Source organism: Acanthisitta chloris, unplaced genomic scaffold (assembly GCF_000695815.1).
Source record: "Acanthisitta chloris isolate BGI_N310 unplaced genomic scaffold, ASM69581v1 scaffold28336, whole genome shotgun sequence".
In the NCBI taxonomy this organism is placed as follows: domain Eukaryota; kingdom Metazoa; phylum Chordata; class Aves; order Passeriformes; family Acanthisittidae; genus Acanthisitta; species Acanthisitta chloris.
In genome coordinates this window covers 39,572-53,656 of record NW_008676974.1, presented here as the reverse complement: position 1 = coordinate 53,656, position 14,085 = coordinate 39,572, and the positions used below count along the sequence as shown (strand labels likewise).

General features: G+C 40.8%; 1 protein-coding gene across 1 annotated transcript in view; it reads right to left on the bottom strand.

Annotated features, from left to right (window-relative positions):
- Nucleotides 1–4,347: 4,347 nt before the first annotated feature.
- The window catches only part of LOC103803769 (mitogen-activated protein kinase kinase kinase 9-like), a 47,389-nt gene continuing 37,651 nt past the window's right edge, over nucleotides 4,348–14,085 (bottom strand). Inside the window, exons 7-10 of the mRNA XM_009076341.1 lie at nucleotides 13,236–13,389; nucleotides 7,522–7,634; nucleotides 6,055–6,867; nucleotides 4,348–4,829 (exon numbers count right to left, since the gene is read on the bottom strand). Coding sequence (XP_009074589.1) covers nucleotides 4,348–4,829; nucleotides 6,055–6,867; nucleotides 7,522–7,634; nucleotides 13,236–13,389 — 1,562 coding nt within the window. The remainder of the gene's footprint in view (nucleotides 4,830–6,054; nucleotides 6,868–7,521; nucleotides 7,635–13,235; nucleotides 13,390–14,085) is intronic.

Sequence of the window (14,085 nt, the reverse complement as noted above, 5' to 3'; positions counted from 1 at the left end):
AATACTTCATCATAAAAGCACGCCAAACCAGAACAGGTCTTTCCACAGCAATAATGAAAAACTCACTTTGAAAATACTCATTTTGTTAGAAAACCATTACAAAAGGAATATTTTCATTGAGGTTCCCTGCCCCATGATGAATATCAACCCATTACAATAATAATCTGGAGGGAAAATACCTATAAAAAGTTACATTTGCACCTCTGAAAATGATTGAAAGGAGATTAAGACCTACTTGCTGGCAAAAGAGCATTGTGCAGTCTGTAAGAAGCAACAGTATTAGGAAAAATCTGTAACTATTTAATTACCTCAGTTTTGACACAAAAGTTTTCTTCTACCTGTCCCACACTCAATTTCTGTGAAACCAATAGAAATTTATGCCAAAAAAATCATCTCTTTTTGTACTCGTTGCTACATCTGTGCTTCTCCACATTTTACAGGAAAACCAGAGGCTACAAGGACAGCTTTTTCTGAAGGGCTGACAAATGTTTTTCTATTTCCTAAATCAGCACATCAGTTACATAAACGGGTGATACATACAGCCAGCTGACTAAACAAAAATACAAATATATTTCCAGACCACAAACATTTCCCCTAGTTATAATCTCACTATTACTATTAGTTTAAAAGCTACCACTTCCTTTTTGTAAGGCCTGTAATTAAACACATTTTACTCCATTATTTTGCCATTATGTTTTAGACTGCTCAGTGATTTTGTGCTCTCATGTAATATTTTTCTCATTTTCTCAGAAAAAAAGTGTAATTTATTCAGATATTTAAGAAACAATACATTTATTAATTTTTTTAATAGCAACATTTCCATCATTTTCCTCAAGAATACTGCTAGAAAGGTGAACAATCTTCTGAAACTTTTTCTCCCTGACAAACGGGAATACTAGTAACCACTAGAAAAAAAAGATTTATGAGCTGATGGGCTCATGCCTTCTCACTACATAGTGGACTATAGTGGAGGACTTCTTTGGAGATTTGGAGCACCTCAGCTCCAAAGGGAAGGAAAAACCCCAAGAGATTGAGGAGGGAGAAAATTCAAGCCAGGATGGGATAGACAGATGTAAGAAGAGGCTTAAACATGCACATTGCAACCTGTGTCCTGAGGCCCAGAGGCTAAACCTCTTGAGATGCATAAGGTAAAACACCTGACAAGTCTTTGCCTTGAGAGCCCCCTCTGCCTGACAGAGAATATCCCACCACGTACTAAAGGAAATAGCCTTGTTTTCACAACAGAATCCTCCTGCCTGTTACCTCAGGTTAGCCTCTGGAGCACAGATATGGGTGGATGCTCAAAGTCTACCTCAGTTTAACTCACATGTTAGATTCTATGAAGATAATTGCATGGAAGGAGGCTTTAATAAACCCCCCAAAAAACCAAACCACCTCTTTCTCCCCCCCAAAAACAAACAAACAACACCCCAAGGAGCAAACAAACACAAAACATTATGCTTCTACCTAGTCTTTCTGGTAGCTTTGTAATGAGCATCCAGTTTGGAAACTCTGATCTGGATCCTTGACTCCTTGTCACCTGCCCTACCCTACAGTTATTTGATGTACCAGTGTCCATTTGGTGTTAGGAAAGATGCTCTTTGGAGCAAAATACTTCTCGTAGTTCAGCTACACACCACTGACCAACTGACTATCTAAAAGGGAGAGAGGGGCAAGAGGGGGTTGATACTTCATCCTCAGCTTTGCTAAGCAAAAGAAGTGACAGCACAACTTGCCTTTACAGCTGACTTGCCTGATAGGAACTGGACAGAAACTTTACAGTTCTCTTGGTGAAAGCAACTGGCCAACTATCAGAAAGTTTAGCAGGCTGAGTTAAAGCAATGTGACCTAGAAAGGTACTCTCCCATTTCATGCAAGTAAATGGATTTTGAAGATTTCTGTTCTAATGGAGCTCTTCCAAGTGATGTCTTTGCAGAGCAGATGATGCTCCCTAAGACATTTATAATGATACTTTTTGGATAGAAAACATTGTATTTCAGAACAGCTGATCCAGTTTTGTTTCAGGCTTTTTAAAATGGTAAGGGAGACTATGAAAAATTATTATTTTCCTCTCTTGCTTTTAAGTCCCTCTGACACAGCCTCTCACTGAGCTTTCCTTGAGTTTGATTTATAGGACAGTCAAAATTAACCATCTGTTGGGTGGGTTTTGCCTTTTTGTTAGTCTCTGAATCACAAACTGAGTTTTCAGAAATGGAAAGCAGAAGGATGAATGCTTAAGAAATCAATAATGCTAAAGGTCTACATTTAACAAAATAGCCAGAAATGTAAATTTTCTATTTGAAACATCTTAGTCCCATATCCCAATACCTTGTCTACACAGTCAACAGTCTATCCCACTTCAGCATCTAGTGTAGCACCATTAAGGCTAGCTCTGAGGCATTCAGTGGGGAGGGCAGCAAAAAGTAATTTTGCCATTAAGCATTTTTCATGGAATGTGATAAATAAGAAATATGTGACCTTTCTACACAAAAACATACTGTAATTGCTTGAAAAAAAGGTGCACTTGACTAATGGCAACATGCTGGTTTCGGTCCTCAAACAGAACTAAAAAAAATCTTAAGTACACCTCTTCCCCACACATGCTGGTTTTTAAAATCAGGTTACAAACATCTAAACTCACAGGTTCTCTGTGCTGACAGCTGCAAGGAAGTATTCGGCTACACAACAGGCCTGGACTGCCCCAACAGGCTGACCACTGCACTGGCAGCACTGTCAAATGACTTATTTGCAACCAAATGGTCACTAGATTAGCAAAATGAGCACAGATCTATACAAAGAGCAAACAGATATGCTGTACCCTGCTGTAACCCTATTACTCATATAAAGGCCACATCCCTTATTTATAATGCCAAAACTAGGGAAGAGTAAAGCTCTCATTACAGCCAGTAAGATATACCTGCAGTGGCACAGACACACTTGAAGTCTCTGTACAGAAAACTGTGAGCACAGGCACACCCTATTTGTGTGACTTCCTCCTTCAAGACAGGGGGCTGTTCTTGCTCCAGGTTTAGAAGTTTTTTACATATTTGAACAAGAATAAAATTTTACATGTCTATAGTGCCTTTCACTCTAAGATCTCAAAGGACTTTATACCTATTACATATGTCCCAACCCCTCCCCTTGTGAGGTAGGTATTCCTATTATTTACAGCTGGGGAAATTCAGGCACAGAGGTTACATTATTTGCCCATGGTCACACAGTGAGTCAGTGACAAAATAAAACAGAATCCAGGTTTTCTGATTCCTGTTTGCACAATCCAACTAATAACAAGCCTCATTTTCAAAATAGCCTTAAACAAGTACCAGTGTGCATAAGAACAGTCTTGGGTTTCATGGGTCACTCCTAAAAAGCGTAAGAAAGGAGAAATAACAGGAAGGCAAGAAAATCTAGGAACACACAACTTACTTCTTCAAGCCAACACAGCTTTAAAGAGAGTTCCTGCTAACTCTCTTGCCAAAGCTGAGGCAACTTGACTATGAGCCTGAGAAAGAGGGGGTGGGAAAAAGAGACTGATGGACCCAAAGTTTGAAACAAAAAGCAAGCTAAACAGCTATACCATAAGCCTTCATCTTCTTGAAAGCACAGGGTCACAGAAAAATAGGGCTGAGAGGGACCTCAAAAGACCATTGAAGTTTATCCAACCTACCTTGAAGCCAGGATCAACTACACCCACTTGTTTCCAATAGTCTGGTTAGTCTGCTCTCAAAGACCTCCATCAGTGGAGACGCCATGCCCTTCCCCTGCAATCTGTTCCACCTTACACTATCACATGAGCAAAAGAGGACAAACAAGTCTTAAGCTAAGATAGCTACTTCTGCTCTTTTGGTGGGGATACAATGATTCCCAGGCCTGTTTAATGACCTGAATATATTTCAGAGAAGGTAGTCTCCAGATATTTATTTGTTTCTGTCCTGGATTCCTTGGGAAAACATCAAACACTGATGTCTGCTGTAGTGTAATATTTGAGTTTTGAAAATACAGATTAATACCAGGATAGATACCAATATACTTACTGCAAGTGCCAAATCCTACAAGGTCAGTAACAAAAGACTTTGATATGATAATTTGAGCTCATTGCAGATTCAAACTGCAATAAGAGGGCAGGGAAGACTACAGAAAAACCCCACAGCAAAAGTCAGCAGCTCAGAGTTGCCAAGTTTCACTCAACTGCAGACAAAAATCAGGCAGTCAACACCACATCTTCAGCAGAGGCAGCACCATATGATCTCTGTAGCATCCCTCCATCTCATCTGTCTTCAAAGTGCATTCTCAGTGCAAAAAGTAGGATTGAATTTAGAGGGGCCCATTGTCCCCAATGGTTTCATATTAAGACCAGAATTCTTGCTTGAGTTCATATGCTGCAGCTTTGTGTGTGTTAAGTTCACTTCTGCATAGCGGAATGGTGCTGTCCTGGCTCTGCCCCTCAGCATCTATGTCCAGCAGTGTCCGCTCCTCTGCAGGAGGACCCACCTGGAAAGGAAGCAGTGCAGGCAGTCCAGGTCTCTCTTCTACAGTGCTGCTGCTACTAGCAAAACAAGAGTCCAGATTGCTTGGAGTATCAGTACTTGAACTGTTGGCAGAAGATTCACCCTTGGCATTGCTGGGTGACACAAACCACCAGGGATCAAGCCGCTGCCGACTGGCTGCAGGACGTGGCCGAGGCAGGAACTCCAATGTCTTGGGTCTTTCCAGTGTGGAATCCTGCTGTGCATTCCATCGTCTCGGGGTTGGAGGAAAAACAAGGTTGGGGTCTGGCAGGCGAGGGACCTCATTGGGATCTCTGCTTGGACTAGGTGTTTTCAATACACCTATCCAAAACAGACAATGTAAGAGAAGAGTGAAATATGTTAGATATCACTGCTAAATGATTCCAACAGATCTTAAGTTTATTCTATGTACAGTGCTAAAACATTTTCAAAGTAGAAAGCCTCCATTCAGAATTGACAAACTGGATCTTCAGGATTATGCCAATCTGAAGTAACTGGCCTCTTTATCCCTACACTTTATCAACACACTGCAAGACACCTGTTTCACTGACCTAGCACAAGCAATAAGTTTTGTTCATTCTCTCATTTGCTTACTTCAATTTTCAGGCTGGAGAGCATGGATGTGACCTCCTACCAGAGGTGACGACTCTCCAAATCCTTTGGAGGGCACATTATCCATTAACAGCTTGAATGGAACAGGGAGACACTTACACAACAGGATACATGACACCTGTTTGCAGTGAGCAGGACCAACTATCTGGAAGAGCCACTTAACACTACCTACTGCAGATGCTTCCTGGTTTGTTTTAATTTAGAGGTGGGGGTGGTATTTGGTTGATTTTTTTATAAACACAAAACTTTGACAAATACTGTATTAATGAGTGTTCTCAGCTGCATTAACCCACATTTTACTGCAGACTTCCATTCAAAAGACAACCTCACATTTTGTTTTACCACTGGGAAAAGTCAAATTAAAATCAGATTTTTATTTATCATTCTAGTCCTTTTTATTTTAAGTCTGAATTACCGCAGCAAGAAAACAGGAAAACATTTTTCAAGTTACAAAATCACAGCCACTCCTAAAGACTGCAACAGTGAGAACACTACCTACCCAGAAAGACCCCTCTTGTTTGCAAAGAAATAAGAGCAACACTAACACAGTCCAAAACTGTTCTAGAGATCCAGTTTTCACTGCCCTAAAGATCAGAATTTACTTTAAAGTACAAACAAGTGTATAAAGGAAATGGAAATGAAATCCCAAGGCACGGTTAAAAATGTGCAATATTTGTACTTTGGTACCAAGTTTGTCTAAGAAACAATACTATGCTCAGCTTCACAGCACAGGGGAGCAGAGAAAGTTCCTTAGCACAGAGATGCTGGAACAGAGACCATTACTGCATTATTCTGTTAACTATTTGCATAAAGGCAGCATCCATAAGTAATTCTTGTGGCCTGGTCATCACAATGGATGCTGTATAAGCAACAAATAATTATACTGTTTGTGTCTTTATTCTGAAGAGGAAAAGGAAGATGGTTGAAAACCTACCTGCTCCCAATGCTCCAGTTAAACAGCTACTGGAAGGGCATGTACTGGTTGGGCACCCATTGACTAGTCCGCTCCCTTTAATGGCCCCATCAGAAGGTGTGCGCCTGTGCCCGCTCTGCTGAGTGTGGGAAGAGACTGTCACATGTGTGGGAGTCAGGGACTGGTTGGGGTCCTGTTTGAACCTCTCGATCTGGACATTGACTAGTGGGTTGGTAATGGCTGGCAAGGGAGCCTTGACTGTCACTGGGCTGACAGGCATTTCATACACCACAATCTCATCACTGTCTGAGCGCAGCAGGGACCGGGTGGAATTACATTCGGAAATGGAAGACAGGGAAAGAAGGGTGAGGGATGTGGATGGCTCGCCTAGCAACAACATGGGATCGTCCTTCTTGAAGATCTTTCGGGAAGGTGGACTCGTGCTCCTGCGTGGGCGTCCAGCTCGCTGAAAAATGCTATCACGCTTCTTCTTCTCTTCCTTGGGTGCCTCTGGCTCCTCCTCAATCAGCAGCTGACACTTCCCTGCTTCTAACAGATCAAACCCGAGGCCTGCAGCAGCCAGCACTGCTCCACAGCCAAGCAATGCAACCTCACATCGCTTGTGGTGGGAGCCACTACGTTTGAGGCTGTTGGTGGGTGTCAGCTGCGGGGTACTAGTAGCAGAGTTTACAGGGGTGGACTCCTCATTGGCATCACTAGAAGGCCCATCCCAGTCTTCATTCTTTTGAAATGGGATGCAGAGGTAAGACTGATTGTGCACAGGTGAAGGATGCACTTTGCCCTCTCCATTAAGACATTCGCTGTCTTCATCCTCTGGAAAGCAAATGAAAAAGACTTTGCATTGATATAAAATTTTCACTGACAAATTTAATTGTCTTACAAATATACATGAAAATAAGCTTCTCCTCAGAAGATGCAACAGTTCTTATCACAAGCATCATTCATCTACTGCCAAATACTCACACACTATTGTCTCCAAACCACACAGGCTGAGACAAATATCTGGAAACACTATCAAAGTGGAAGAAATTAGTGACATTAATTTATTTGGGACAATTGCAGAACATCATTTCAGAAGCAATCTACACCTCAGTTACTTCTAGAGTAAATTTTTATGTTTGTGAGTGAGGAGCAAAAGGCAGGAAAACTATAAGGATCATTCCTTGCAAGTGAAGGTCTAATCATGCTGTCTGTACATCTAAGTATCATTACACATAAAAGGAGCTGAGAAACAGCATGAAGCTACAGGAGAATTAACAGAAGTTTGTTAGCTTGACAGAGAAGAAGCACAAGCAGAGAGGTGAACAAAAAGAAAATCCAGAAGCAGGAAGCAGATACTTCACATGGAATAAAAGAAAAACAGACAAACAAAATGTAAGGTACCAGGTGAAGGTAAGAAAACAAGAGGTTCATTCAAATATGAATGGAAGTGGGGATGAGAATATCAAGTTCAAGGAATTCCCTTACCCATCTCTGCTAAGCTGGTGAATCCTGGAAAAGCAGGTGCAGTTCTCTGGATCTTCCCAAGGTTTGGTGCACTGGATGACCACTGTTTGCATCCTTCTACCAGAGCTTTTAAACTGAAACAGTAGAAGGATGTGAGAAAATGTAGCATGCTCACAACCAGTTTCCACTCTCCCCTTCTATATTCTCTGTTTATCTACTTAGGGTATGCACGTACCCATCTCAACTACATAGATCTGATGTCCTCCCATAGCAAGAAATTTTGTGACATCTTTACAGTGCCTCAAAATACCAAAAAAAAGTCAAAACACTCCTCCCTCATGGGTTACACCACGACACTCAAAAGACCTCTGCTGATAACTAACAGCTGTGGATGCAGAACAATAGAAAGCCCCACTACAAATATCAGATTTAACATTTTCTTTTGAATTCAAGGCATCTTGATTTCTTCTGCCATCAATCTTACCACGGCAGGTAAAAACTGCTCAGCCAGAGAAGGGCAAAAATACCTCCAAAATTATTTCCATGTGAAATACAAATGAAATTCAAAGATCACTCACTAGAAAAAAATAAAACAATAAGCTAAAGCCACTGTAATAACAAGTTATGCCTCTATATTATAAACCCCAATATTTCTCCTCTAAAGAAAACACTGCATTGAAGTACAGACAGCTAAAAGCACAAGTTCTAGATTACTGGGGAAAAAAACCCAGGTAACTAAAATCATGAATCATGTCATTGTTACTTTTACTTACAAAAAACCCCACCCAAATCAAAAAAGTGAAGAACCCAAAACCAAATCCCTTCTTTGCCCTGTGTCCAAAGTTATGTCACCAGGCACCTGAACTTTTTAGTAGTCCCTATTCATAGGTATTCACTACCATCATCCTATTTTTTCCCTGCAGTAATGTCATGATATCAGACGTGTGTGTCAACATTACAACAACTTTGTTCAGCAGCAGAACTTTCTGACATATCAACACTCAGAGTTTTATCATTCAGTTATCAACACATGAAGTGGATAATTTCTGGTGCCTGTCTCCAAACACCAATATGAAACACTGGGGTGTTGGTGAAAAGCCACATACACTTAGCATAGGTAGGAATTAAATAAAATGAATGAAAGGATCTGTAGATCTCAACTGGACACAGAGAGCACCAACTTGTTATCGAAAGAACAACAGACTTAGGGGATGAGACCTCTTCCAGCTCCATTACTAACTTGCATTGTTCTTTGGTAAGACACTTTATTCATTAGAATCATTCCCTTACAGAGAAAGAGAGAGAGAAGCATATAGAAGTTACCTTTCATGATTTCTATTTTCCACCAGAATCACTCTGCATTTTTAGACAGCTTCCCTTCCAGGATTTCAAAATTTTGTTATATCAGGGATAGTCTTTTGCCTCGGCATGTGTTTGTCCTCTGCGCTCCACCTAATTGGGCTGCCCTGCTTGTCACCAAACTATATTGCAATACCAAGGACACAAAATCTAAACTTGATTCAGCACATGATCAAGTGTCATCAAGTTGATGACTGTGCTATAGACATTACACTAAAAGTATCCTGTGCAGTTCTCAACTCTCTTGGAAGTCCCTCCCCATTAACCATTCTGGCACACACAGTACCCTGCTGTGAACTTGTATCCAGACAGAGTAGTGCTTAATCCTACTTGCCAAGACAGACAACCACATTGCAATTCAGTGTGTGGGTCTGTTCTGATTTACCCTCTCTGTACTATACTCAGCTATGTCACACAACACACCAAGTAACGTATGTTGTATCTAAATTATCGACATGTACAACATGCATAGCTAGGATACATAGTATAAACAGAGATGCATATTCAAGGAACGCTAGTAAGTGAAAATGAAACATATTAGCAGTGTCATCACCTCCAACAGTAAATGTCAAAGCTCTTGCAATACAGGTAGACAATTACTGAGGAAGGAGGATTTCCATGGAGCTGGGAAAACACATACTCTGTTCTCTGTATGGAGATAGAAAAGTCGTAAGTAACAGGCAGGAGTAATCTGAAGTTTAGCCTTCACTTTACAGTCATAGGTATCTAAAGGGTCTTGGAAATTGCTGCTTATTGTACTGCAGGACACACCAACTTAGTTTGCTTCCTTATGACTTCTCAGAGCAATCCTCCCTTGTAAAGAACAGGCTGAAGGTCTGCTGCTACTGTCAAAGCACAGCTCGATCTGAACAGGAAGATAAATAGCTACCAGAATAATTTCAAGGCCTGCTATATATGCCTCAAGGTTATAAAATTTTCATCCTTGCCTTTTATTTTTTGCTTCTCTTCCTTCTCCCCTAAATTACAAACAGACCTCAAAGACCTGTTCAGAAGACAGCTGCATGTCATCTTCATTAGACAGTGCTGTGCATTTGAAAACAATTCAAAACATGATGACTTAAGAGTACATTCCTACTACAGCACTATTGTCTGTTCCTGCCCCAAGGAAACTGGAATGACTTGAAAGAACTAGCAGTAAAATTATATTTCAGTCACCAACATGACAGTTGAGGAACCTAAAGACTTCTTACCTGTAATCTACTTAGATTAACTAAGCAGAAGGTTATTACTTCGTTTTGTTATGGTTGAGTTACTTCTCTGTTGCCTTTTTCTGTTGGGAACTTCAAGGCATCACTCTTTAGGAATGGTATGAAGACAAGGTTTATTTTCTCAGCAAATTGCAAAAAACGTCCCTACAACTGTAAGACAGCATCTCCAGTGTCTTAACATCTTCCTTTAACACCATGTTGAGGCATTAATACAATACTGTCATGAGTAAAACATGTCTGCTCCCAGGCTCATCCCTATCTAGCTTGCAAGATTTTAAGAGATAACTGCTAATACTCCACATCCACTGTCACCATGTGTAAAATCAGTAACACCACCTGTGTGAAAAACAGGGTGACAATCACCCATGCCATAGTCTGTGACTAATCAACGCCAGGTTTAAAGACAATTAAGACTTCACCATATATCCTTGAGAATATACCTTAAGATCACAACTGAATGTCACAACACTAGTCCAACATAAAGCTTCATCCAGTCTGCAATTCAGCACAACAGCCTTCTGCTGCTGTGCATATTCCTTATGCTTGAAGGCAAGTGCAGAAGGGTGAATAATCACGGTACCATCTTTTCATAACTACCTTTACTTGATGTTAATTATAGGTCACTGCAATTCTCACATTATTCTTGCATAAACTCAGAATTATCTCCTGTGAAGAACACATGGAAAGTGACAAAACATACGAAGATTCAAGTTCCCTTGATCACAGAGTCCTGCAAACAGCTGGAATAGCAGCACTGCTGCTACTAGAATGGGGTCATGGAGATCTGAACTGAATTTTTCTATCCTAGGTTTAGCTCTTCACTTTACCCCAGTTTCCCCAGGGTTCAGTATGTGGGTCAGCCCTGTATCTTTACTAACAACCTGGAGGAGGGGATCAAGGGCACCCACAGTCAGTTTGCAGGCGACACTGAGGTGGACAGGAGCATTGATCTGCTTGAGGGCAGCAAGGCTCTGCAGAGGGATCTGGACAGGTTGGATTGATGGACCAAGGCCAACTGTCTGAGGAGCAATAAGCTGAAGTACTGGGTTCTGCACTTTTGTAGCAGCAACCCCATGCAACCCTACAGGCTTGGGGATGAGTGGCTAGAAAGCGGCTCGGTGGAAAAGGATCCAGGGTGCTGGTCAACAACCGTCTGAACACACACTGCCAGCGTACCCAGGTGGCCAAGAAAGCTAAAGGCATCATGGCAGGACTAGTGAAGTGATTGTTCTCCTGTACTCAGTGTGGTGAGGCCTCACCTTGAATCCTGTGTCCAGTTCTGAGCCTCTCACTACAAGAGAGACAGAGGTACTGAAGCATCTCCAGAGAAGGTGAGTGAGCTGGTGAAGGGTCTAGAGAGTAAGTCATATGAGAGGTGGCTGAGGGAGCTGGGGGTGTTTAGCCTGGAGGAAAGGAGCTTCACAGGGGACATTATTGCCCTCTACAACTACCTGAAAGGAGGCTGTAGTGAGGTGTGGGTTGGTCTCTTCTCCCAGGTAACAAGTGACAGGACAAGAGGAAATGGCCTCCAGTTGTGTCAGAGGAGGTTTAGAATAGATACTGGGAGAAATTTCTTCACTGAAAGGGTGGTCAGGCATTGGAATAGGCTGCCTAGGAAAGTGGTGGAATCACCATTCCTGAAGTGTTCAAAAGGTGTGTAGGTGTGGCACTTGGGGATATGGTATAGTGGTTAATGTGGTGGTGCTAGGTTAATGGTTGGAATTGATGATCTTAAAAGGTCTCTCCCAATCTTAACTATTCAATGAATTTTTATCTCCCTACCCTGTAAAATAAGAATTAAAAATACTAAAAAATAGCAAGAACTATCTTTTGAGTCACAAGTGTTTAAACTCTGCAGTCTGGTACAATCTCAGCAAGAAGCAGTACTTCATTGTATGTTAACCATACTGCCCTCTCAGCAACATTATCACATTTCAGACACTCTGCAAAATGTGATAGCTGTATCAAGGCTCCCTAGGAAAGGTTCTAAATAGTATAGAACATCTCAGTTGTAGAGAGAAAAGGATAGTTCTATGAGCAACCAGGTAGCAAGCAACTCCTTTCTAGCTGGATTGCTTCAGACTGTACAGTAATGAACAGAAAACTGAAGAGATTTCTCAGAATTCTAAGAACATGATTTCAAGGTAGAAGTGTTTTACTTCAGTGATCTCCTGCCCTTTTATATAATTAAAGATTGTAAAGTGTGACATCTCTTTTAATTCTGTAGAATGCTATGCTTCACCTATATAATAGGTAAAGCATAGGGAGCAGTTAAAGAAGCTTCTTCCACATTGCCCTGACAACATGCCATGAGTATCTGTGAGAGAACAAGTTATAATAGATCCAGGCCCTCTTGCAGAGGACTGCAATAGTGATGCATTATGCAAACATCTATTTTTCAGGCATTTAACACCTGTGCACACAATAGTAAAGATGAAGATTATAACAGTTATTTTATTTTTCCTGCTAAAAATACAGCAAGAAACTATCAATTTAGCAACTGGGAAAAAGCTTCAAACTCCACTGAAAATCACAAAGCATTCAAACCTCTTAGAAGACCAAAGTACTCCTATGTTTAAAGGAGTCCTGGTATAAATAATTCATACACACCAAAAAAACCCCAAAAGCCACAGAACAATAACAGACAGAAATAGAGGTACAACATGTATCTCTGCAAACATCACTTTCAGGATGTATTCACTCAAGGTACATGTAATTTTCAAAAGACTGAAGAGGAGAAATATTTGCCTGGCTCTACCACACACTTTTCAAATAATAGCACTTTAGACAAGAAAAAGCATATCTGTGAATTGTAAAAAACAAGTAGCTTCAGATATTGTATGAAACTACAGAAACTTGAGCCTTAAAAGATATAAAACCTACCAGAGAAAGAGTTTTCCACAGCTAAGAAGTTTTACTGCTTACAAATAAGCCTAACAACATAATAGCAGACAGGGAAAGTATCAGTCACCAGCAAGGGATTGAATCAAATTTCTGTAACCTATTCTGAATCTCTAACATCTCCGGTACAGGAAGTAAGTTTGAAAGCAAAAAAATGTTTGAAAGAGGATAGGCAAATCCCCTGTGAGCCAGCTCATAACCAGTTTTAGAACCTGGAAATGAGTTGGGCTCCAGGCCCTCTCTTACCCATCTTCTCCTCCACCTAGTTCCTTGTGACAAAGTGAGCTCGGTCCCCAAGTACGTCCCTTTTTCTTGTGACCTCTCTTCTCTTCTTCCTCTCCCTCCTCCTTTGGAAGGACTGAGCTTCGTCCCCATGTTTTACTGCTTTCAGCAGGGGTCACTTCACAAGTAGGAAGAGCAGTGGAAAATGGCAAAGGAAAACAGATACACGAATTAAAGAATTAGTTCCATGGCAACATAAAGAATAAAACATAGGCCAGAACATGAATAGTAACGAAAATGATTTTCCCGTAATTCTGATCATTTATGAACACAGATCTAACAACCAAATTCCTTCAAAATTACTGAAGGTAGGCTGTACAGCTTTAGCCCATCACTGGTTTCTCTTTAGAACCACCAGTCTGATACCAGACACACAAATGTCATGATATCCAATTCGAACACTATTATTTATTTAACATGACTTTCAGAATTCTAATAGATGCACATCTGCCTAATTCTATTTAATTATGGGAACACTAGTGCATGACAAGAGCCCTTGCTTTTATCTCCTTACAACAGTAGCTTAATACACTTCAATAATGTTTCACAGACCTATTCTGCAAATTTGTATTTTTAAAAATTAACCTGTACACCTAAGGAATGTATTTTCTACACAATCAAACAGCAATATTTCAAGAACTTGGGCAAGTACAGTTTTGACTCCAGGGAAGGTGATACTCCCCCCATCACCAGCACACTCCATTTCCTTCTCTAAATCCATACATGCAAGGCACAAGGTAAACATTTTAGATACTTTCTTTTACAGTCCTGTCCTAGATATGGAATCTTGGCATCTTACCACGCTGACAGACTG